Source organism: Andrographis paniculata, unplaced genomic scaffold, assembly GCF_009805555.1.
Source record: "Andrographis paniculata isolate CXL003 unplaced genomic scaffold, ASM980555v1 Contig10END, whole genome shotgun sequence".
In the NCBI taxonomy this organism is placed as follows: Eukaryota; Viridiplantae; Streptophyta; class Magnoliopsida; order Lamiales; family Acanthaceae; genus Andrographis; species Andrographis paniculata.
The window spans coordinates 811,121-834,539 of record NW_026137380.1 but is presented as its reverse complement, the minus strand read 5'-3'; the positions used below and the strand labels follow the sequence as shown (position 1 = coordinate 834,539).

Sequence of the window (23,419 nt, the reverse complement as noted above, 5' to 3'; positions counted from 1 at the left end):
CCAGGTAATCTAAATCTTCCCCCATTCATCCTTACTTGGTGATAGATTATTTGGGAAAATTGCAAAAAATATATTTTATGTATATCCCATTATCACATTTTGTCATGTATTTATTTTGGTTGCAAAATATATTTCATATATTTGCAAAAGTCGTTATTTCTATTATTTGGCCATTTGGCCGTGCGTAGCATGGTGTAAACATCATGCGCGGTCAAAGGACAAAAATAGCTACTTTTGCAAACATGTAGGATATATTTTGGGGTATATTGGGAGATATTTTTTGCAATTTTCTCTAGATTATTTGAAACCAAATATATTTTGCAGTCAATGGTTTTGAATATTTGCAGGATATTATGGAAGATATAGCTCCTGGCATATGGAAATAATGCAGATTTTATGACAATTTTATGCTTAAGATTTGTTGTTAGTTATAAGATCTGTCTTGGAAAATACAATGATAAAAGCTGCTGAAACCTTTTACCTTAGACACAAAATATAATTGGAAATTCTGTCATTTAAAATACGGAGTAAATCCTTTGCTAAATTTGTTTATAAATTGTGTTGCTAAACCCTAATCCCTCTATCTTGAATAATTATATATAATTTTTAATTTGCTATAAAAATATGCACAATCCATTTATAGTAAAAAAATTATCCACTAACAATTTGATTAACTCTACTTTAACAAATACTCCTTCTGTCCGAAAAAAATTATGTAACTTTGTTGAATATTTTGACAAAAATTTGTTGAATACTGACATGATTTTAGCGGACAGAGGAAGTTGAATACTTAAGTGTTAAATGATAGAAAATTGTTGGATTGCACCCAAGAAAATCGATAAATTTTGATATAAATTTGTTGCACCACGAGAAAATAATATGTTGAAAACTACGTACAAAGTATGTTGAACACTAGTATTTAGTATTACTGAATATTGTAGTTCAGAGAATCAAATTCAGATACAAAAACTCAGAACTTGATTATGTTTACCTAATAGTAAAAGCATTGTAAAGACTTATTAGAAGTTTGTATGAAGCAATTTCATCCTACTTGCCAAAGTGTACGTAAACTCGAGAAACTTACAAGGATGTGTATATATGTATATGCATCAGAGTCAGATATTTGCTCCAAGCAAAGTAATCAGAAAGTCCTTATAATCACCAGATGTGTCGCCAGCGACATCATCATCAAGATTTGAACCGTAAGCATTCGCATATTCTTCTCTGATATTCATCAGATCGATTTCAGCTCTAGAAATGATGACCCTAGTCAGTGAATATTCATCTGTCCCCATCCCTGCAATCGAATTTCTTAGAACCTACATGATAATAGCCAAAAATGGTTAATTCTATATGTGTGTCGATAGTTGAAGATGAAATGTGCCGGAAATTGTGACACTTAGAAAGGCTAAGAACATACTATAGTTGAGAACTTTTTTACGGCACATTTTCTAAAATCTGGTTTAGCAGTTCTTGGATATAAATATAGTATCCCGATCCAGAGGAACTGTAGAATTAATTCTGCACTAGGTCCCAAGATTAAATATAATGTCGTATATGTTGTTTAGAGCTTCTATAGCATTCATTAATCTTTCAGTACATTCAAATTTTGGCGATTAATTGAATGTTAGCTAATAGTATTCATTCTCACTAATTGCTATGAAAGTGAAGAAAAAAAAATCGAAATCTCAATTACCTCAGAAAAGTGTTTGAGTGGGGAGTCGATGCACAAAACTACCGCTCTTAGCAGAGACTCAAGAACGCCGTGTCCACAATCTGCGATATCCTGTGAAGTAAAATTTTAATTCGGTAAAATACCATATCAGAACTCGGAAATAGGGAATTTCTTAGGGTATGTTTCTTTAGCATAATTTTTCCAAATGTTACTATTTGGACTTTGCGTTTTAAAAAAAATATACATTTTTTTCTCACAAAACATCCCATCAAACATTATTTTCATATCAAACTCAAACTAATTTTTTTTCAAACTCATCAAAAGAAACACATCCGACCTGATCAAACATTAGTTCTTATGCAGATAAAATAACCTAACCTGATCTAGGGATCTTCCATAACTATCCCTGTAGAACTTGAAAGTTTCCCTGAGCTGAAACACATTTCTTGTGCTGAGCACCATTATGAGCTCATCATCGTCTAACTTCTTGGCTTCGATGGACTCATGCAGTTTAATAGCCTCTTCACTTGCTACGGTGGAATTCACCACTTCTTTGTCATGTCTGAAGGAACTCACCAAACTAACCAAGACCTGTTTGATACTCGTTAATTAGCAGGGTTGAATTGATATTTGTGATTGTTTGAGGGATTGGATTTTAAATAAACTATTCATCCCATTTTTTGTCCCTTAAAAACATCAAATCAAACACCTATATATATATATTTTTTATATTATACTAAAAATCAATTTTACATTCAAAATATCACATCAATATCTATTTATATCACATCATACAACTACTGTTCAAATTTAAAATTTTTACTAATCCAAACCTCCAAACAGACACACCCAAAATAAAAACTCATTTATCTTAATGTTGTTTAAGATCTATTGCTTTGAAATATATATATATATATATATACACATAATTTTTTTGAGTCTCTAGTTCATCATAAAGTATATAATATCATGCTAATGTAGAGTTACATCAATCCGAACAAATTGGTATCAGAAGTATAAGTTAACATCTAACTCCGCTAGAATTTGACCCAAATCGGACAATATTACACTACCATAGAGTTACACCAATCCCAACAAGTATGTTGTCCACCAAAAAAATAAAAACATTTAAGCCGAAAGGCTACTTTCATTCCCGACTAATTAAGCTATTTCAAAGAAACTCCTATTATCTTCCCGTCACTAGTGAATATAACTCTACTCATTCCGGGTAAATTCTTGTCATATTTCTAACAAATTAAAGCTGAAAGAAAATCTCCAAAACTGTAACTCAACAAAGGGAGTATTCGAGATTTTATATAATTTGGTAAAGAGTAAAAATATATATATATATACCTTTCGAACTGGAAGAGGAACTTCTGAAACAATGTCTTCTTCCAATGAACAATCGAAGAGAAAACAATAACATTGCCTTACAGCAAGCAGATACTGAGGTGATGCAACACAGGCTATCTCTACAATCACTTGTAACTCGGCTACGCCTTTCCTCATCGACTTTAGTGATGAATTTGCAAGCCTTGCATCTCTTTCAGGGGCATCGTATATCCACAAGACCACTGCTTTCTACATGAATAATATATCCCTATTAGGCGAGCGGACAAGAACATAGGGAGAAAAATTATACTACATTACAATTTATTCAGAATGAAACAACTCCTCACATAGATATATATATTTTTTTCCATCTGAAATTTTCTAGGAGTGTGTTTGATTGGGCTTTCGATCGTGTTTCTATAGAGTTTGTTTCGTGTTTATAGTTTTAAATGTTTTTGTTGTTATATATATGAAGAATTGTGATGGTGTTATAGGGAATAATAGTTTTGTATGTTTAAATTGATGCCTTTTATTGAATGATATTTATTCATTGGATAATATTTTAGATAATAGTGTTTACTTGTTTTATGCTTGGAAGAACACAATCATAATAGCCAAAAAGCTAGTAGGATTTGTTTGTGTGTATTCATCAAAATACTTTCCCTAAGAAATCTTTATTGGACACTAATACAAAATATTATATTCTACTATTATTTTTTGATCTATTTTTTTTTAAAAAAAAAAGAAGAAGAAGCTACATTGTATAAGACCTACAAAGAAAAAGCAATTGCTTAGGAAATATAAAAAAGAAAATGTGCTTGATAAATTAATATTTTTAGAAAAATATGTAAAATATAAAATAAAAAAATATTATCACAATGATTGTTAAATAAGAGTTATAATCTTTGAGAGGAAAAAGGCTTTGATCAACTCCTCAATCAAATGCTTAAACACAACTAAATATGTAAAAATGGAAAACAGGAAACATAAAATTCTAAACGAAAAATAGATTCTGGAAATGAAATTGTACCCCGAAATCACCAGATAGCTCAGAATGAAGATGATCGGCGAGGTACTTATCGTAAAGCAGCTCGTAAGTGTCTCGGATCTGCTTCCTCTGGTTCGCATTTCTGTGCCCCAAAGTCCGAATTATTGCCTTCTCATCTGTTCCCAACCCTATGCACCAACAAAAAACACCTCAACCACCGCCAGAAATTCCTTTCTACACCTCAATTATCACGAATCCATGGACAACATTGTACGATTTGGAATGAACTCATCGATTCCCCTCCGTGAGATCGAATGATAGCAAACATAGGCGCTTTAGAAAAAACAAAAAAAAGGCGTACCGGTGAAAGCAGCGTTGAGAGTTTCACAGTCGTCGACCGGCGACGGAACCGCTTCCGGAAATGTGAGTGTTGCCATTCCTCTAATCTTCAAATCTCGCCCTCTCCTATTTATAATTTTTCTTCCTCAGCAATATATTCATTTATTATTATTATTATTATTATTGGAAAAATAAAATAAAATAAACTTTTGATCTTGTTAAAAATCAAATGAATCAATTTTAGTGGCAATTAGAAAGGCAAGGATCACGACGAATTTTGCCACGTCTCTCTATAATCCTTTGCACAGGTGAGGATCGGATATCCATGGCCGCCGCATACATGCATTGTCGGAGACGATAATATATATATATATATACATATATATTTTGTCAAGGTCGAGAATGAGGGTTTGGATTTGGGAATGAGTGGCGAAGAATATATTAGGGTCTGCAGAAAGATGAAGATTAGGAATGGAAATGACGTGCGTGTTAGAGTTACCAACATGGCCGTGTTTAGATAACCACACGGCCATGTTTGTCCGGGTAAGATAACAGAGTAAGTTTTCCTTATATTCACGTCATTTACTGTTGTTCTCTTAGATTTTTTAACTTGTAGATCAAAATTAATTAAAAGTTTTTTAATTGAGATTTAAACTATTATTATTATTATTATTATTATTATTATTTAATGAAATGATAGTTGATTTTTCTTCCATTATTATTATTTTTAAACGAAGATTTTATTTATTTCATTGGCAAGACCTATTTATTATTATTTTTATTTTTTTCTGTTGCCTGTGTGTCAAGCAAAATCTAATAGCGTCCACTTTATCACGCCAGGCCGCCCCTTCCGCGTAAGTCTATTTATAAGACTCTCCGTCCCACACGTAATTTGTTCATATTTTTTATTTTTATCAGTCCCACGTAACTTGTCTTTTTATTTTTGAAAATATAATTATACATTTTAATCGCATTTTAAATTTTAAATTTTATAATTTTTTTAATTTTAATTAAACTATTTACTTATGTTAATTTTAATCTATAATTATTTTTACTAATACACTTTTTAATTATTTACTAATTATATTTTACCTAAATTTCCGTGTCTACGGTAATACGCCCATATTATATAGGACGGAGGGAGTATTATTTATTGTATTATACTGTTATTATGTATTATTCTATTGTTTTTTTAAATTTTTTTGTATTAGTATTATTGTATTATTTGAATTCATAAACTATGGTCCAAATCAAAGTAATATTTGAAAGTGTAATATTCCCTTCAAAAGAAAAGTACTTCATTTTTCTATTTACGTCAAAATATTTATTTTTTTATAATTGTATTATTCATTTAAAATTAAAAATATCTTTATAAATTATAATATTTTACACAAATATTATTATTTTTATATTATATAATACTAATGAGTATTTTTTAATTTTTTTTCTTAATTAGTATTATATATAAATATAATACTAATATAAAAAAAAAATCAACATATAAAAAAATAATCGAATACAGGTATTTGGGAAGGAGGGAGGATGAATTAATGTCACAAATTACAAAGTTTGGATAAACTTTGACCTAATTTCTTGTATGTATTTATTTAGTAGAGCAAATCAAGTCAAGTGTTATTAATTGAAAAGTAAAGCTATTTAAAAAAAAAAAAAAAAAAAGAAGTAAAGCTATTAAACTATATCATAAAACAATTTTGTAGTATTAGTGAAATTTTGGACATAAAAAATTTCAGTCAAAACCAAATAAAAGAAACTTTACGTACGTTAAAAAATTATGTACAATTAGCTCATACGAGAATCGATCATAAAACATTAGTATAAGAGCAATTATTTGGCTCAGTGAGCAGTATTAAATTGCATCGTAAAAAACTTATTTGAATTACAAACTAAAATAAAATAAATAAATTTTTATTTTTGTAATGCAATATAATAGGATAATGAGTGTTTAATTTTATTTTTTTTTAGTTTGTATTGAATTGTTGAATAAATAAAATATATTTATATAGTATTTTATTAAGATTGTATCGTTCAATTTATTTTTATTATATACAATTTATTTGTTAAATATGCTTAATACTACTACCTCCCTCCGTCCCACATACTCCGTCCCACATACATAACAGACGAGTGTAATTAGTAAAAAATTAAGAATATATTAGTGAAAATAATTATCTTATAATATGAATAATTATAAATTAAGATTACGATAACTAATTAGTTTAATTAAAATAAAAATAATAAATTAAAAAATTTTAAATGAAATTAAAGTGTGTAATCATTTTTATTTAAAAAAAAAGTGACATGGTAAGTGGGACGGACAGAAACGGGACATAATATGTAGGACGGAGGGAGGGAGTATTATTTTTTATACCTATTTTTTTAGGGTGTAAGAAATAAATTTTTTTTCAAATATTTTTATTATATACAATTTATTTGTTAAAAAAAAAATTATTCAAATATTAAATATAGCATATAATTTTATTTAAAATATAATTATGATAAGACATAATTAACTTGTGTTTAATTTATCCTTAATTAAAATATAAATAAGTCAATGGAAACAAGCATTACTAGTAATTCATAGAATCTCAGCAAAAACCGCATCAAATGACAAGCAGATAGAGAGCAGTCGACAGAGAGAAAGAGTTCTTCAGTATCATGACACTGACCGACTCGATTGGACACAAATTAAACTTCAAATTCTAAGACAGCAAATCATTCAGAAAGACATACTTGATTAATGTTGACCGCCGAGGAGGGTGAGGAGGAATGCCTTGTAGTCTCCAGAAGTTTCCTTAGCCACCGCCTGCTCCAATGCCACACTGTTCCTCTTGTAGTACAGATCCTTTATCTCCCTCAGGTCCTTCTCCGCCCGCGTCACCACCACGCGCGTCAGTGCATCCTCGTCCGTCCCCGCACGCTTCAGAGCATGACGGATCGTCTGCAAATCAGCATCATCAATTAGGTTAGATACGTAATTAGTGTAATTTGTAAGAACAGAGACAATGTTCATATATATATGCTTTATTACCTTTTCGAAGTACTTTTTGGGGTCGTCGATGCATTTTATAGCAGTGCGGAGGGCAGACAGGAACTCGCTGGAGAGATCCTCGCGCAAATGCTGCAGATATCAGTCGATCAGACAGAGAGACAATTAATGATTGTATCAAACTGGATCTGATTTGAGTAAGATTCTGCTGTAAGAAAGAGATCGATACAAATATATTATTAGTGTGTGATGATTCTATTACAACCTTAGTGATGGAAATGCCTTGCTCATCCTTGTAGCGGTTCAGCGTTGCGACAACCTGAGCTTTGCTCCTTGTGGTTACGATCCTAACAACTTCCTCGTGATTAAATGCCTTGTCCTTGATTATCGCGTTGTGCAGAACATCCGCCTCTTTGTCCGCAAGCTTCGCGTTCTTCTCCTCGGTATGGTACCTGTAAACACTCACCAATCCGACCAGGAGCTGTCCGAAGAAAAGAGGAAAACGAGTTTTACGCTAAATGATCCAACGGCCACGATTAAAAACTGATTTAAAGAGAAAAGCGCTATACTCGCCTGGCGTAGATCCCCTACAGTGTGCTCAGCTACGTCTTCCTCCAGTGAGTGCTTAAATCGCGCTTGGTAAGCACGCTTTATCCCTAAAAACTCCTCCGGTGACGTCACGCACGACAGCTCCACCACCACGCGGTGGTCCACCGGCTTCTTCTTAACCGCCACGTTCAGCAGCACGGCGTCGCGATCCTCCGGATCGAGGATCCAACGGTACACAGCTCTCTGCCAAAAAAATTAACAATCGTACGGTCGATATTCGATGAGCATTTTCTGAAATGCATATATATATAAAAAAAAAGGAAAATAAAAATAGAAATAATCGATTTATTTACAACCTCGAAATCTCCGTGGAGCTCCGACTCGAGAACCTTGACCAGATCCTCCTGGTACAGATCCTGGTACGCATGTCTGATCAGTTTCCTCTGAACAAAGTTTCTCCTCCCTAGAATCGCAATGATCGCCTTCTCATCGGTTCCAAACCCTAATCAATCCGTCCAGACAGCAACTAACTCATATTCCCCCCATTTACTGCAAATAAACAAAGACACGCTGATTTATTACAAACAGGTTTATCGTACCTTTGGTCGCCTTTCGGATGGCTTCAGCGTCGGCCACAGGGGAAGGATTTTCAGGGAAGACGATGGTCGCCATATCACTAGCTCACTGACTCTTTTCGAACTTTCAGAAAATATTCTACGCACGTCTCTTTCTCGTGATATTTGGGGGTATTTATAGTGCTGCTTACAACGTCGGTAGTAACGCCCGGGACCCACAGATATATGTAATAAAAAAATTGTTTCTATAATAGTAATAAATATCATTGAAACGGCAGTTAGGCATTAGAAACGCTTTCGTCGATAGACCGTACGTGTCCTGAAATAATAAGGGAAAGTCGTGTTTGGTGTGACGAGCTTTTGACAGCGATGCGTGACTTGGAATATTTTAAATTTAAAATATTACAGCTGGGACAGATGATGGAATAATCTAGATTATTTATTATATTTTTTATTTTAAATTATTCGATAAAAAAAGTAATTATTTTTTTTATATAAATATTTTTACTTTACATTAAAAAAATAAAAAATAAAATTATTTTATATTATTAATTATTACAACTAATATATTATTATTTTTTAAATTTTAAAAGAAATACTCCCTTCGTCTCGTTGGAAGGTGATATTTGTTTTTTGCACGTAAATTTTTGAATATTAGTATTATATTGGATTGTAGTTAAAAAGATAAAAATACCCCTATTGGTATGGTGTAATATAGAAGTAATGATATTTGTGTAATATATTATAAGTTGAAAGTGTATTTATTATGTTAAATAGATAGTACAGTTACTAAATTATGAAATAGTAATCTTGTTTTGAAACAGACGAAAATAATAACCTTTCAATGGGACGAAAAGAGTATATGCTTTTAAACCGAATAGAAGAAATATATACTTTATCATGTGGGACGAATAGAGTATATGCTTTCAAACCGAATAGAAGAAATATATACTTTATCATGCGGGTAAAATTAGCACACAAAAATAATTAGGGTACTTTTAAAGTTTTAATTAAAAAAATAAAAATAAAAAGATGTATTAAATAATTTTTATTGCAAATACATATTAAATACAATATTTTTTCCGTCCTATTGGAAGATTGTTATTTTTCATTTTCATCTGTCCCAAGACAAGTTTATTATTTCCTAATTTAGTAATTGTACTACCTACCTAACACAATAAATATCCTTTCAACTTACACTATATTACACAAATGTCATTACTTTTATATTATATAATATTAATAGGAATATTTTCGTCTTTTACTACAATTCATTATAATACTACAATTAAAAATTTTATATGCAAAAAATAAACGGCAACCTTGCACTGGGACGAAAGAAATATAATAATTAAATATTAATTTTATCAAAACTGATAATACAATATATTTAACAAATATTAAAACAATAGAAATATATTGGAATTATTTTATTATTATTATTATTATTATTATTATTTTAATGTACTATGGAATAATCTAGATTTGAGGACAAGAAAGAAAGTGAACTGTCGCACATTTCAAGATTTGAATTGCAGTCAGGGAAACAGCTGACTGCAGCCGAGGATTTTCCTTTTACGGTGGGCGGGTATTTTGCTAGATATGTTAATATACTTTTCTATTTGTTAAATTTATTCTCAATTGTTAAATTTAATTTTAATTTTTTTTATTGGTATATTAAATTTATTCTATTGTTATATTTGAAAAAGTTAATATTTAATTTTTATTTTTCATTTAATATTTATTTAAAATAAATTATTTATTTTAATTATATTTCTATTTTTTATTTAATTATTAATTAAATTTTTAAAAATATATTCAATTATTTCTTTAATTTTTTTTTATTATTTTAATAAAATATGCATTTTTCGCATCCTCTTGCTGATCCCAGGACTAATTATTTCGGACGAAAAAAAGTATATAACTCTATTTATTTTTAGTATATTTTTGCTGTTGATAAGAAATTTAAAAAAGTATCTCTTTTTACTTTGATAAATGTATGGTTTTGAAATTTCTAATAAATTAAAAAATAATATTGATATTTTTTACTAATTATTTTGATATTTTTGCTCATTCGTATAAAATAATTATATATGTAATAATAATATTTTTATAATTTAAATAAAAATTATTGGTGTTTTGATATTAATATATAATTATTTTTATTAAAATAAAAAATAAATATTTTTGCTGAAAGTATTTTTTTTACTATTTTAGTAATTTAAAAGTATACATATCTTTTTATTTTGGTAAAAAGTATTTTTTTATCATTTTCGTTCGTGTAATTAAAAAAGTTTTATATATATATATATTTTAGGAAAATTAATCGTACCACTAATACTAAAATATTTTTAACTTCTATTTAAATTATAAATATAGTATTACACATTATAATTAATATATACATTAATTCAAATAACAAAATTATCAAAATTTCTCTATACCATTCAAAAGTATTTTTTTTAAAAAATAATCATACATTAATACAAAATATTTTTATTGTCTTAACTATTAATACGAGCTGCATTCAAGCATGCATCCATAGACAAAGTGTGAAATCGGTTGGGAGTAATTATTTGTTAGAAATTTAATGATTTCTTGTTTTATCATTTCAAATATAAACTAATACTAACGTTATTTATTTGACACAATTTTTTTAAAAAATATATATTATTTTTCTCATAAAATATCATAGCAAAATATTATTTAAATAAAAATTTAAATCAAGACTAAATTTCAAATTACTTTCAAATCACAATAAACAAACTCGGAATGTTTTGTATTATTTAAATTCAGCACCTAACTTAACTCTTTTATTATAATATTGTTTGACTTAAAAAATAATTAATTAAGATAAACAAAATTATTTAATTTATATTTTTTTAAAAATGATAATCAATAAAAAATATTAATTTTATATTATCAATACAATTATCCATATTTAACATAAAATTTATATTCATAAAAAAAAAAACTGAATAAAAAATGATACATACAGCACCGAAAATTGGCAGCTTTTTTTTTTTTTTTTTTTTTTGTCATTTCATATATTATTTGTTTATACAAAGATTCAATACTTTATTATATTGAATTCTTATAAAAATAATTATTTTTATCATATAAAATACTATTTTTAAATTATTATTTAAATGCAAAATACAAAATAAAATTACAAACCAAACACAACATAAATGACATGTGAGTATTGATTTGGTGTACTACTTTGTAGTATTATTGCAAATTGCAAAGGCAACTGAAATACTCTGTTCATAATACGAAACAGAGAGCTGTTTGTCAATTCCCATGAAAGCGACTCCCAACTCGCTAATAACCACACAAATCAGATTACCCTCCAAACAAGCCTTTATGACTTCCATCTCCACTAATTTGCATTTAATTGAAATTGTACTCAACTCTACAATTCCAGATATACCCTTGCCTAATTAATTTTCTTATTCCCACGGACCACCTATTTCTTCCCCATCCACATCCTCAGTTATAATAATAATAATAATAATAATAATAATTATTATTATTATTATTATTATTGTTATAGTCCATCTGTTCAATAATTAAATATTTATTTATTATTTGCACTTAATTTAGAAAAATTAGTATTATATTTGGATGCAATAGGAATAAAGTAGAATTGACTAAAATAACTTTATTAGTACGTATGATATAAAGGTAATGATATTTGTGTAATATATTGTAAGTTGTAAGGATATTTGTAATATTAAATAGATAGTACAGTTACTGAAAAAAATTTGAATGGAGATAGTATAATTTTTTTTACCAATATATATATATATATTACATAAGAATCCTCAGCTATTACTATTCAAATGCATTCGAGTTAAACTTTCGGTTCAATCTAATAATCTACAAATTAGATTCGATAATATAAATTATACTAGAAAAACACACGTGACAGACAATACCGATGATTTGAATATATGATCTCGCGATCACAATTTCAACATCACATTACCAACAATCCTTATGAGACAATTTTTAAAAATATATAGATTTAGTTTATTTAGAGATGACAATTGGAAAGGATTTTGCCTCAACTTCGCCCCGACTCCAGTGCTAGTGGGGCGGATTCGAATTTGAAAATTAATATCAAGAGCGAATTATGAATTTTAAAAATTTAAATCCGATCGAGCTGGGACATATTGCTGAATTTGTTCAAAAATTCGTCCCGGAGACAGTTAGATTAATAAATTTAAAAATTAATATTTATTCCGTCCGCCTCTAAGGGTCACATTTATGTTTTGCGTCATTGTACTTAACATTAAAAATATCCTTATATTTGTACAATTTTTATATAAATATTTAACTATTAGTATATATTTGTACAATTTTTATATAAATATTTAACTATTAGTATTATAAGACACCAATGAAAGTATTTATGTAATTGTTTTTTAATTTGTACTACGTTTTGATATAATAATTAATATTTAAAGATCAACAAGCAAAAATTAAATGAGACCCTTAGAGGCGGACAAAGATAGTATTATATATTTATTCATATTATTTGAATTTATAATTTTATATCTCTCTCGTTATTATTATTGTTTTCATTTTTATTATTATTATTATTTTACGATTTTCAACATATTTATCTTTCAACTCAATTTAAGGTACATCAATTTTGAGATTTGAAACTATTTAATACTAAAAATTTTAATTATATAATTTTTTGTGCCTCAAAAAAAATATATTTTATAAAATTAAATGGGTTTTTCGAATTGGCTTCGAGCTGAGATCGGATTATTTGATTCAAACAATAAACTCAAAACTCTAGAAAGAAAAATTTTCTTATTTTTTTCAAAAGACTGTAATTAATATAGTATATGTTTTTACTTAAAATATAAAATAAAGTAAAAATACTTCACAAAATACAAAGATATAATACATTGCATATTTAAAAAAAAAAAAAACTACTCCATTCGTCCCATAACAAAGTATTCATTTTTCCATTTTAGTCCGTCTCATAACGTATGCATCTTCTTTTTTAGTAACTATACTTTCTATCTACAGTTATAAATACTCTTACACAAATGTCATTACCTTTATATCACACGTACTAATAAGATTATTTTAGTCATTTCTATCTTATTCCTACTTTATCTCAATATAATACTAATATTTTTAAAACTACGTGTAAAAAACAAATTGATACTTAATTTTGAAACAAAAGGAGTATAATAATGTCCATACCAACTTGAATAAATAGTAGTATCATATAATTATTTCTATTTACAAATATTTATTTATTTATTATTGTTATTCTTATTATTTTGGTGGAAGCCTCTTCCGCCCGACAGTGGGGGCATTGATGTCATTTTAGTACTCAAATGACCCCAACCAATGAGGAAACAGCTAAAGATCGGGTACGCCATAGCCACAAATTTAGATACGCTGTGTCACACGAGTCTGAATTACAGCCCTGAAAACTGAACACTTCACGTGATAGTGGGCCTCACGTCCCCCACTTGCCTCCTCACCCACCCCCCTGCCGCTGCGCCTCTCTCCCTCTCTGCCATTTCTCAGCTTCGCCATCCCTCCAATTTGCTGATCTTAATTTGTTTTCATCTGTTCCGTCGCCGGAGAAATTTTGCTTCATTGAAAATTTTACTCCTGATAGCAGTGAAATTGCAGGCGTGTTTTTACAGTTTTTGTTGATTGATGCTATCGTGTGTGGTTCTGCGGCGTGTTTTGGGAGATAACTTCAAGTGTTGGCGATGTTGAAGAAGTGCCTCGCGGAGCTGCGTTTTGTTCGATTTGAAGAATCGGTTTTCGCTTGGTTTTACAGCTATGTTTGATTGGAACGACGAAGAGGTGCGTGAGATTTGTTCTTTTTCTTTTTTTTTTTTTTTTAAGGCTGTTTTTTGTTTGACATTTTCTGAGTTCCACTGAAAATTTGAATCTTCCTTTCTTTTGCTTTGCTGTGCTGCCGCCAAGCAAATGATTTAGAAGAAGACTAAGTAATCGTTTGATTATAACTTTTTGCTCTTCATGCCCGGCAACAGATGCCATTTATTTATTTTAACCTTTATCAATTTCTATTAGTTATGTTGCCATATGAAGTGCTGATTTGAAAAGTAGTTAGGACTTAGGATGGATTCAGGACACAGTTGTGCAGATAAAAGGATTATCAATGTGCTTTTATTAATTTATTTATTTTTGGGAAATGAAAATTCATGGTCTTATACAAGCACAAAAATATAATTTTTCCAGGTAAGAACATTCCAGTAAGAAACTTATACATGTTTTTTTGTGGTACGTGATGGCCAGAGGCTACTTGTCTAAGTGCTATTCTGGGTGCTCTAGGTTGCTTGTGCCGGAATTACTGATAGTGGAGATGAATGCTTTGAAAATTAGTGATACATGAGATTTAGTCAACCCTGTCAAAGGAAAAGAGCTGTTGTTCGTTAATGGGGTTTGTACTTAAATTATGAAGCTAATGTACATTGGAAGTGTACGAGGTAAAATGTGTTTCAAAATGCAGCTATTCACTGCGACATATAAAATTCTCTATTAACTGAAGTTTCTTGCTGGTCACAAATTTAGTTCAATTGGGCTGCTTTTCTATTTAATCATCAGTTGCACCAGATCGAGCGAAATTGAATTCTCAGTATAACAAAGGTTTTTAGTACATCAGATTTTAAATATAAAATCAATATTGATGATAGCTACTTTTATACACGTCTTTTTCCCACTCAATTTGTTGGAAGTGATCATGAGTTTATCATCCTTGGAATGTTGAATTTTAGAAGATTCAATACTCAATTGAATGTGGAACTTATAGAGTTTTGATGGTAATGGGACTATTGTGAAGTCAAACCAAGTTCGAAACTCAAATTTGTTGGGAAGTTTCACAATATTGAATAAGACTTAAATGCACCTTCCTTGTCAATGTTTTGAGTTGAGAGTTCATGTCAAATAACCCATAGGAGTGAAAAAATGCCCTTAGAATTAAGAAGAAGAGCAGGAAAGAAGGTTGATTTCAGGAGGATAGCTCAGGGTGACAATAGGGAAGTGACCTTGAACTTGTAATGAAGTGGCAAATAATATTACAATACCTTCTACTTGGATTGAGAACGAGAAGATTGGCAATATACGTGGTGGTGTGGTATTTGCATTGTATATGACATAGAAGCAAATGAAGGGGGCGAAGATGATAAAATATACACTCAAGAAAGCTTTGGCTAGTGATTGCAATATCTAATGAAGACTTCTGGATGAAGAGAAAGTGTGAAGTTTTTAGTGAAGTTTGGTCAATATGAGAGGTACTCATCAAGAAACACGTGGAACAAATGATGTATTTTATTGAGTTTTATGTCTCAAATCCAAATTTGAGATGTTTAGAAGAGTTTGAAATTGTTCACTACCGTTGGAGGATTAAGGATCATATGAAAGACCTGTTTAGAGATCTTGCACAAGACCAAAGATAGTAGAATGAGAAATGGATGTTCGTTTGTCTTTTTCATCATGTTCAAGTTTAATTCATGTGTTTAATTTTTGTGCAAGCATGGGCCCCACAGTGTCTAAGGTTCTGAGAAAAATCGACGAGAGGATTTGTGATAGGTTAAAGAGGGAAATTTCTAAGAGGGGAGGTGGAATTGTGTGTTAGATCAGATGATGCCATTGATCTGGATTCTACAATTGATCTTTGTGAAAATTTTAAGGCTTCATTTCCAAGCAAGTTTTTGTGTTTTGGTTGTTCTACGAGTTTATATGACAGGGTTATATATAACCAACATAAAGCCTAGAACACATAGCATATATTGTAAAAGTAAGAAAGGCTTGGTAATAAGTTCTCATAAAATTCCTTTCAACTCTAGAGAACTGTGGACTAACGATATCCTAGCAACCCCTTGTTTTCCTAGAACCAAGCTGAAGAGGTTACTTAGGATTGACATTGGTGTGCTGCCCTTTTTGTAGTATGCCTGAGTATTTGTGATGCTCTTCATCTATTTGCTCAATCTATACCTCATGTAGGAGGAGGGAAATGCCCAATTTATAGGCTTAAAAGCAGACGTTTTAGGAAGGGGGAAGACAAGAAACTTTCTCTACTGCAAGTAAGAACTGGAATTTATTTTGCTATGTTGGATTCTAGAACTTGTTGCAATTTGTATGTTGCCTCTTGTTTATAACTTATAAATGACTTATTATATACTCTCTCTGTCCTAATGAATTTGCTAGTTTTACTTTTGGTATTATTTTTTGGTGGTATAATTTTGATAGTTTTTCTTGCCCTTGCTTTTTGGATCTCATGATTTTATAATTTGTATTTAGCAATAATGAAGAAAAGGTGTGTAAATAAAAAGAAGTTGCAAAATTTTTGGGACTTTCCAAATTAGAAATAATAGTAAAAGTTATGGGGGGATGGAGTATGATTCTTTTCTTTAAGTAGGTCGTCTTAAATAACTAATACATTCTATTGATGACATTATTTTCTTGCGTAATTTGTTGCCATTATTTGCTCTGGCTAACCATTCTTTTATAATTTTTGCAAAGTTGAAGATTTCAGTGCATTAGACTATCTTAAGTCTCCTGAATGACGTAGCTGTTTGTGACATTATTCGAATTGGTCATTGTTTGGCAGCATATGCTAAAAGATATGATGTTTGGTTTATTTTTTCTTAGAGTTTCTTGTCCTTTGGAATTCCAATTGCATGTTACAATCAGCTTGAACTACTTAGAAAAAATCCCTTAAGTTGTTACAACTCCGTTTCTTTTGCTATGTAATATTCAGTTAACAAACATCATATGGGGTGAAGCTGGAGAAAGTGATGACCACATTGTCCCGTACCCTGATCAAATTGAGGAGAAACAGCCTGCTTTATTTGGAGAACTCTCTAAGAAGGAAACAAATCAGCAGCTTTCTAATAACAGTCCTACAGAACTCAAGAAACCACTTGTAAAATCTGAACCTGGTGTTGAAGTTAATGAAAAGTCCAAGTATGACATTAGCAAGCCGGCAACAGGATTTGGTGTTGATTCATGGCCTGATGGTCCTGCTCCATCCTCATCAAATGCTACCAAAGGTGATCTGGAATCAACTGGCATGACTGTGTCGAGCAATATAATAAAGAGCTCGAAATATGGGTCATCGAGAGGTTATGCATCAATGTTGTAGCTCTAAAAATTTTGCCTTGTCTGATAATGGAAACATGTATTTTATATTTGTAAGCATTCATTTCAACAGATGAGACAGCTCAACTCAATAAGGATTCTGGAATATTTGATAATGCACCAGAAGATGGAGAACATGATGATTTTGTTGACTATGGCTGGGCAAACATTGGAAGCTTTGATGATCTGGACCGGATATTTAGGTAATTCAAATCTTCCTCTCATTACATGCTTTTGTATTGATGGAGCTCTCTGCATGATTGTAGGCTAGTAAGCTCTGCAGTTCTGGTGTTTTAAACATCTAGGATCGCTGGTTTATGTCACATTTAATGTAGTTTTATATAATCCGAATACCCTGTATTCAAGGGAATGCTTGGAAAAAGTAGAAGATGTCTTATTAGAGCAACTTCCTGAACCATGCTCAACAACATATCAATTTATTTCTTCAATCTCAACCTTGTTTGATCATATTCTTAAGCTACTTGGAATCTCCTTCTTTCCCTGTTCAAGATTGATGCTTTAAATCCTCCTCAAAAATTCACAAGCAATACTAGTTACGACTTCCTAATTTCTTATTTAGCTTTCTTGATTTCTAGCTGCATCTTCTCTATGCATGATTCTTACTACTATGTGAAATGTGAATTAAAAGAAAAAGGAAAAGAAATCACTAACTAGAGATGATATTGTGTTGTATGCTATTGTCTAAAACCATAATTAGCTTGAGCAGGAAACAACCTCAACCTGTCGAAATGATACTCTATATGTTTCCTGCCTCAACCCAGTGATTGAAGTCATAACTCTCAGTCTCCCCAAAAAGAAAATAGGGGAGGGGGTGATGTTTCTCTTTTCCTCTTTGACAATTTAACAATTACTTATATACACATATATTTGGTAGGGGGAACACTTTCTGTACCTGTTTGTCCCTCTCAAGCTCAGTTGACCAGTGTGTCATGTCTATGAATGTCTGACTTGATATCCTCACAAGTGACATTTTGCAGCAACAACGATGATCCAATCTTTGGAGATATAAGTGTTGGAAATACCGATGAACTGTGGTCATCATCTAAAGACATACCTGGCAGCCCCAGAGTTCCTACACCTTTATCAGGCGATTCAGCTGATTCTCCACTTGGTGCACTGAAGAACTCAGTCAATCAACCTGTGAGCAACACTCAATACACGCAAGATCCCAGCCAATCCTTCGCTTCTGGCTATGACAAACTGAATGAAATCACATACCATGCTCCGCAGGATGTACAGGCAAGCATAGATAATATTAAACATTCTCGAGGTAAAAATAACCTATTATGGGAAGAAAAGGTAAAATGGACTAAGCGTATCATAGTATTATTTATGAGTTCTTTTCTCTTTCTCTTGAAAACTTAAGAGTATGGTTCTGGTGTCTTCAGCTTTTTATGTGCAAGTAACTGAATATTCATGGCCTGCTTTTTGCTTTCTTTTTGCAGACTTTTGTGGCGGGTGGAAAGGTCCCGGAGGCTCAGGAACAACTTTATGATGGAACTTCTGCATCCTGTAATGAATTCCCAGACAAAGTAATTTTCTCTTCCCTTTGTTTGTGTAGCATTGTAAGTTCCATACTCAGGTACATCATTCTGCAACTCAAACCAAGAATCTTTGAGCATAATAGGTTATAAAATAAATTGATACAGAAGATAATATGCTAACCAGAATTTCTAGAACTGAGTGTGTCTATTGGCCATTTATTGTTCATTTAAGGGTAAAACTCTTGTTCGTGATGCGTGAAAATCCGCACTCTCTTCTTTTAAGTTCCAATCGTTTCTTTGTCCTGAATAAAGTTGAAGATATTCATTTGTTATCTTTGACATTACTATCTCATCAAAAATCTTGGGAGATACATCTGGCTGCACTTTGCATTCTCAATGTTGCATCTTGCTTTCAGGTTACAACCTCCTATTGTGTTTCCCCATATCATAGTTTACATTAGGTGTTGTTTACACTTTACGGCCAAGCCTTAAGAGCAATGAGATAATATTTCTGAACAAATACTTAGCTTGAGATCTTTTAATATCAAGTTTTATATTGATTTGTTTGTTGATAACCCTTCAGATTAATTATTGATTATCATCTAAAATTAGCAGTTTTGAATTCTTGAAAATTTGCAATAAGGTGAATGAAAAGTTTGAATTCCTTGCCAATAAGGAACTTCTGAATTCTCCCTCTGTTATTTTTTAGAGTTTAGAACTTCTCTAGTAAGAGCTAGAAGTCACCTAGAGAAGTTTGTGTGCTAAACCTTCCTCTCTCTTCTTATGATAGATATGTGGGTAAAATAAAAACACTCATTTTTTTATTTTAGAATCTTCTATGCAATTAAGAAATGTGTTTATATCAAGCGATTGAATTGATGCCGTCCCATATTATTCAATAGAACCACAATCTGTACACGAAACTCAATCCAATTCAACAGAAGGTTCTACTGGATAATTCTGGGATAAATGTATTTACGATTTTCAGCTTGTCACTTCCTTTCAAATTGGACAATTTGTATCTTGGATCTGTGTTAAAACCATGGCTTAAGGGTCTGAAATTGGTGTTGTCTGAGCAGCACTCATGCCAGCCAGCTCACAGATTTGGTCATTAGTCTTATTTCATTGATGACTGTTGACATATTTTTAGTTTGAATCAAATTGTTGCTCTAGTTGTTTTCGTGTGTTCAGGGTCACCGCCGAAAGAGACTCCCAAATTCCAAGGGTCAAAAGTTAGACAAGAAGAGTGACACAAAACAGGTGCATAACTTAACTGGCTCATGGACCTCCTCTGGGTTCCCCCCTCAACAAGTTAACAGTGCCCATGCACCATTGATGGTCAACCCCAGCAGCCCTTTTGTTCTCTCTCAGCAGAGGCCACTTCAGAGACTGGATTCTTTTCAGCCAAAGCTCTTCTCCGGTGCTCCTATGGTGTCTCCATTATATGGAAATATTGCGAATCCCTATCCTGCCAGTCCTGTCTTGGCACAGATTCGCCCCGGGGAAAGAAATTGCGACTTAGTTCCTCCCCCTCCCTTCAGTTATGAAGTCCCTCCTCCCAATGTCAATCCTCTGAAGAATTTGGATGATACTCCGGTGAAGCCTCCATCAATGACGCCGAAAGAGAAAATTGAGAAGTTAAGGAGGCAACAGCAAATGCGAGCCATGCTTGCAATTCAGAAACAGCAGCTGCAGTTTGGTAATCAGGCGTCGGTTTCTGATCATTCAAGTTTGGAAGGAGGGAAAATAGAAGTGGATGACAGTCTCAACAGTTTTCCATCTCTCGAGATGAGCTCACCTGGAGAACACGATGATTCCAATACGATAGGCATGGCCCTTGATAATTGCTCCGTGGAGGAATCTGTTCTCTTTCGGCTTCAAGATACCATTGCAAAAGTGAGTCCAAAATAACTATTCCATGCTGTAAAATTATTAATTTTATCGATACAGCTTATTGATATTATTTACCCTTCTACAGCTTGACATACCAATGAGACTTTGCATCCGGGACAGTCTGTATCGACTAGCCCAAAGTGCCATGCAAAGGCAGCATCCTCACGACACAAGCAGCGCCAACACAAACAGCAGAGATGAAGCTCCAAGTAACAAAGACATTGGTAACAACGGAAGGTCCGTAGCCCATCTCTGCGCACTTTAGATATTTCAATCATTGTAAAAAGTCACAAGAATCTGCTAATGTTAGTACGACGAACTTGTATAGATGAGTTTCATTTTTGTCATCAAATTTTAATTCTGGCTATAATGCTGACATAGCTAATGAATCTGTTGGTTTCCAGGATGCCTGATGTGGAGACCGACACAAATCCGATAGATCGAACTGTGGCTCACTTACTCTTCCATAGGCCTCTCGATAACTCTGGAAAATCTGCTGACATGCCGGCGTCACCGTCATCTGCCAACGTCCCTTACGAGAGGAAAACGAACCTCCTGAAAAGCTTAGCAAAGGGATACTTTCCCGAAACTCTCAACAACACTCCGACCACATCTCCACAGGGATCGAAATCTACCGGCATATTTTCTGAAGGTCATCAGTCCAAACATGTCACATGCTTTGCCCCTTCTGAAAACACATCACAAACTGAAAATCCGGAGACGATGGCCGCTCCGTCCAAGTGACGAAAGGTAATCCCTTCCTGTATATTCCTTTTGTTGCACTCGTCTCAAATATCTACATATCCTTGCAACATGGATTCGAATTAATGACCATATCTTGCCTTCAGCCAATCGGATTATCTCGAGTGTCGTCACAATAAAGGAGTGTTCTTTCGCCGGTTTCGCAGTGTTTGCACATATGCATCCTCATTCCATCTCTCTGACAAACTCCTACCGGTAAGTCTATTTCCCTTTGTGTAAAGAGTTCACTAGCCATGTTTTAAGTCTCTTTAAGTTTATATGTCAACTTGATAAGGTTTTCGCAACCAAAACTTCGAATAAAGTCGTTGATATATTGTGCTATGACAACTTGTGTGTGATTTTGTATGCCGAAGCTTTTAGCCTTCCTTAACTTCTATGTGCAGCCAGGATTCAATAGATGTCTAATGGAACCATTGTTTATAATTATAGCATCATTACTTGTTAATCAAATCGTTGATTAATATTATTTTGTTTCTGAAATATGTTGTTAGACATGTAACTAATTATTCAACATGATATATCGTTTGCTTTTATTACATATGCTGTCAACATGATCGTTTGAATATGTTCTGAATGTTAATTGTGAATATACTCAACCTACATTGCTCCAACTCCTGGCCTTAATAGCACCACACCATTACCTTCTCCATCTAATTATCTTCAAGGCCGATGATTTTAAATGGAAATAAATATTATTAAAATTCTAAAATAAATTTAATTTAATAAAACAATTAAATATATAATTTCAAGAATTTATTTCCCCAATCATATTAAAAATAAAATAAAAACTTTGATATAATGCTTTAAGAATTTTGGGCCTATTATATGAATGATTTTGTATTACATAAAAAAAACTGACACGTAGCAAAATTAAATAGATAGTATGGATGCTTGTTATTCCAATCTAATCTAACATGTTAGAATGCATTTTGAATTTCAAAGATCATATGCACAGTTGACAAATATTTTATAAAAAATAACGAAAAATTTAAGTGCATTTTCAATAAAAGAGTGACATAGCTAAAATAAAATAAAATGTAAACAAAAAATAAGTTAAATTCACATCAAAGATCATCAGTGACCCTGAGAGTCTATTTTGGTTTGAGGAATTTGGAGGAGAAGGATGAGTAAGAATAAAAAAAATTACAATTGTCATGGTTTGGTTCAATTTTTTATTTTTATAAAGAAGAGTGTTTCTTCAAAATTGTGGGAATTTGGAAGAGAGGAAAAAATATTTATATTTTTAATTTATAAAATTACTATTATATCCTTAATATTATATATTATTCGTGTGTGTTTAATTATATATAAATGATATTGTGTATTTTATAATTAATAATTAGTTATAATATTTTACATTTTATAATATAATTAAATTATAAAACAAAATTTTATATAAATTAATTAAATCCTTAATAGTCACGTTTTAATAAATAAAATAATTTCATATCTATTATATTTATTTAACATTATAAACAATCTTTATCTTGTAATTTATTTTAAATAAATAAAATTTATGTTATAATAATTATTTTATTATTAAATAATTCAATATTTATTTATATTTTGACATAGAAATCTATTCGAAAATTCGTATCGGATAAACTCCGATTATATGTTCAATCCACACCTATCTCTTACTTT

The 23,419-nt window shown here is 31.4% G+C and overlaps 3 protein-coding genes across 7 annotated transcripts; 1 reads left to right on the top strand and 2 right to left on the bottom strand.

The window, feature by feature from the left end:
• Window positions 1–949: 949 nt before the first annotated feature.
• Window positions 950–4,856, bottom strand: LOC127258852 (annexin D3-like). 2 transcript variants are annotated; one of them, XM_051285926.1, is made up of 6 exons: window positions 4,357–4,854; window positions 4,038–4,183; window positions 3,029–3,256; window positions 2,054–2,266; window positions 1,697–1,786; window positions 950–1,319 (listed from the first exon to the last, which is right to left on the bottom strand). In XM_051285926.1, exons 1-6 carry the CDS (start codon window positions 4,430–4,432, stop codon window positions 1,116–1,118), a joined length of 957 nt encoding a protein of 318 aa, XP_051141883.1. In that variant the 5' UTR covers window positions 4,433–4,854; the 3' UTR covers window positions 950–1,115. The 2 variants fall into 2 exon arrangements, with proteins under 2 accessions (XP_051141883.1, XP_051141956.1); XM_051285999.1 differs by having other exon boundaries at window positions 1,124–1,297; window positions 4,357–4,856.
• A 2,051-nt stretch (window positions 4,857–6,907) lies between these two features.
• Window positions 6,908–8,632, bottom strand: LOC127258975 (annexin-like protein RJ4). The gene is made up of 6 exons (XM_051286119.1): window positions 8,490–8,632; window positions 8,247–8,392; window positions 7,915–8,133; window positions 7,607–7,822; window positions 7,384–7,473; window positions 6,908–7,293 (listed from the first exon to the last, which is right to left on the bottom strand). The coding sequence occupies exons 1-6, from the start codon at window positions 8,560–8,562 to the stop codon at window positions 7,090–7,092; spliced, it is 948 nt and encodes a 315-aa protein (XP_051142076.1). The 5' UTR covers window positions 8,563–8,632; the 3' UTR covers window positions 6,908–7,089.
• A 5,326-nt stretch (window positions 8,633–13,958) lies between these two features.
• On the top strand, window positions 13,959–22,241 carry LOC127266134 (protein LNK2). Of its 4 annotated transcripts, none has more exons than XM_051296321.1 (9): window positions 13,959–14,315; window positions 17,236–17,599; window positions 17,689–17,818; window positions 18,614–18,875; window positions 19,082–19,201; window positions 20,294–21,016; window positions 21,099–21,250; window positions 21,418–21,763; window positions 21,862–22,241. In XM_051296321.1, exons 1-8 carry the CDS (start codon window positions 14,292–14,294, stop codon window positions 21,755–21,757), a joined length of 2,115 nt encoding a protein of 704 aa, XP_051152278.1. In that variant the 5' UTR covers window positions 13,959–14,291; the 3' UTR covers window positions 21,758–21,763; window positions 21,862–22,241. The 4 variants fall into 4 exon arrangements, with proteins under 4 accessions (XP_051152278.1, XP_051152413.1, XP_051152345.1 ...); XM_051296456.1 differs by having other exon boundaries at window positions 13,960–14,315; window positions 19,082–19,168; window positions 20,312–21,016; XM_051296388.1 differs by having other exon boundaries at window positions 13,960–14,315; window positions 19,082–19,168.
• The last annotated feature ends 1,178 nt before the right edge of the window (window positions 22,242–23,419 follow it).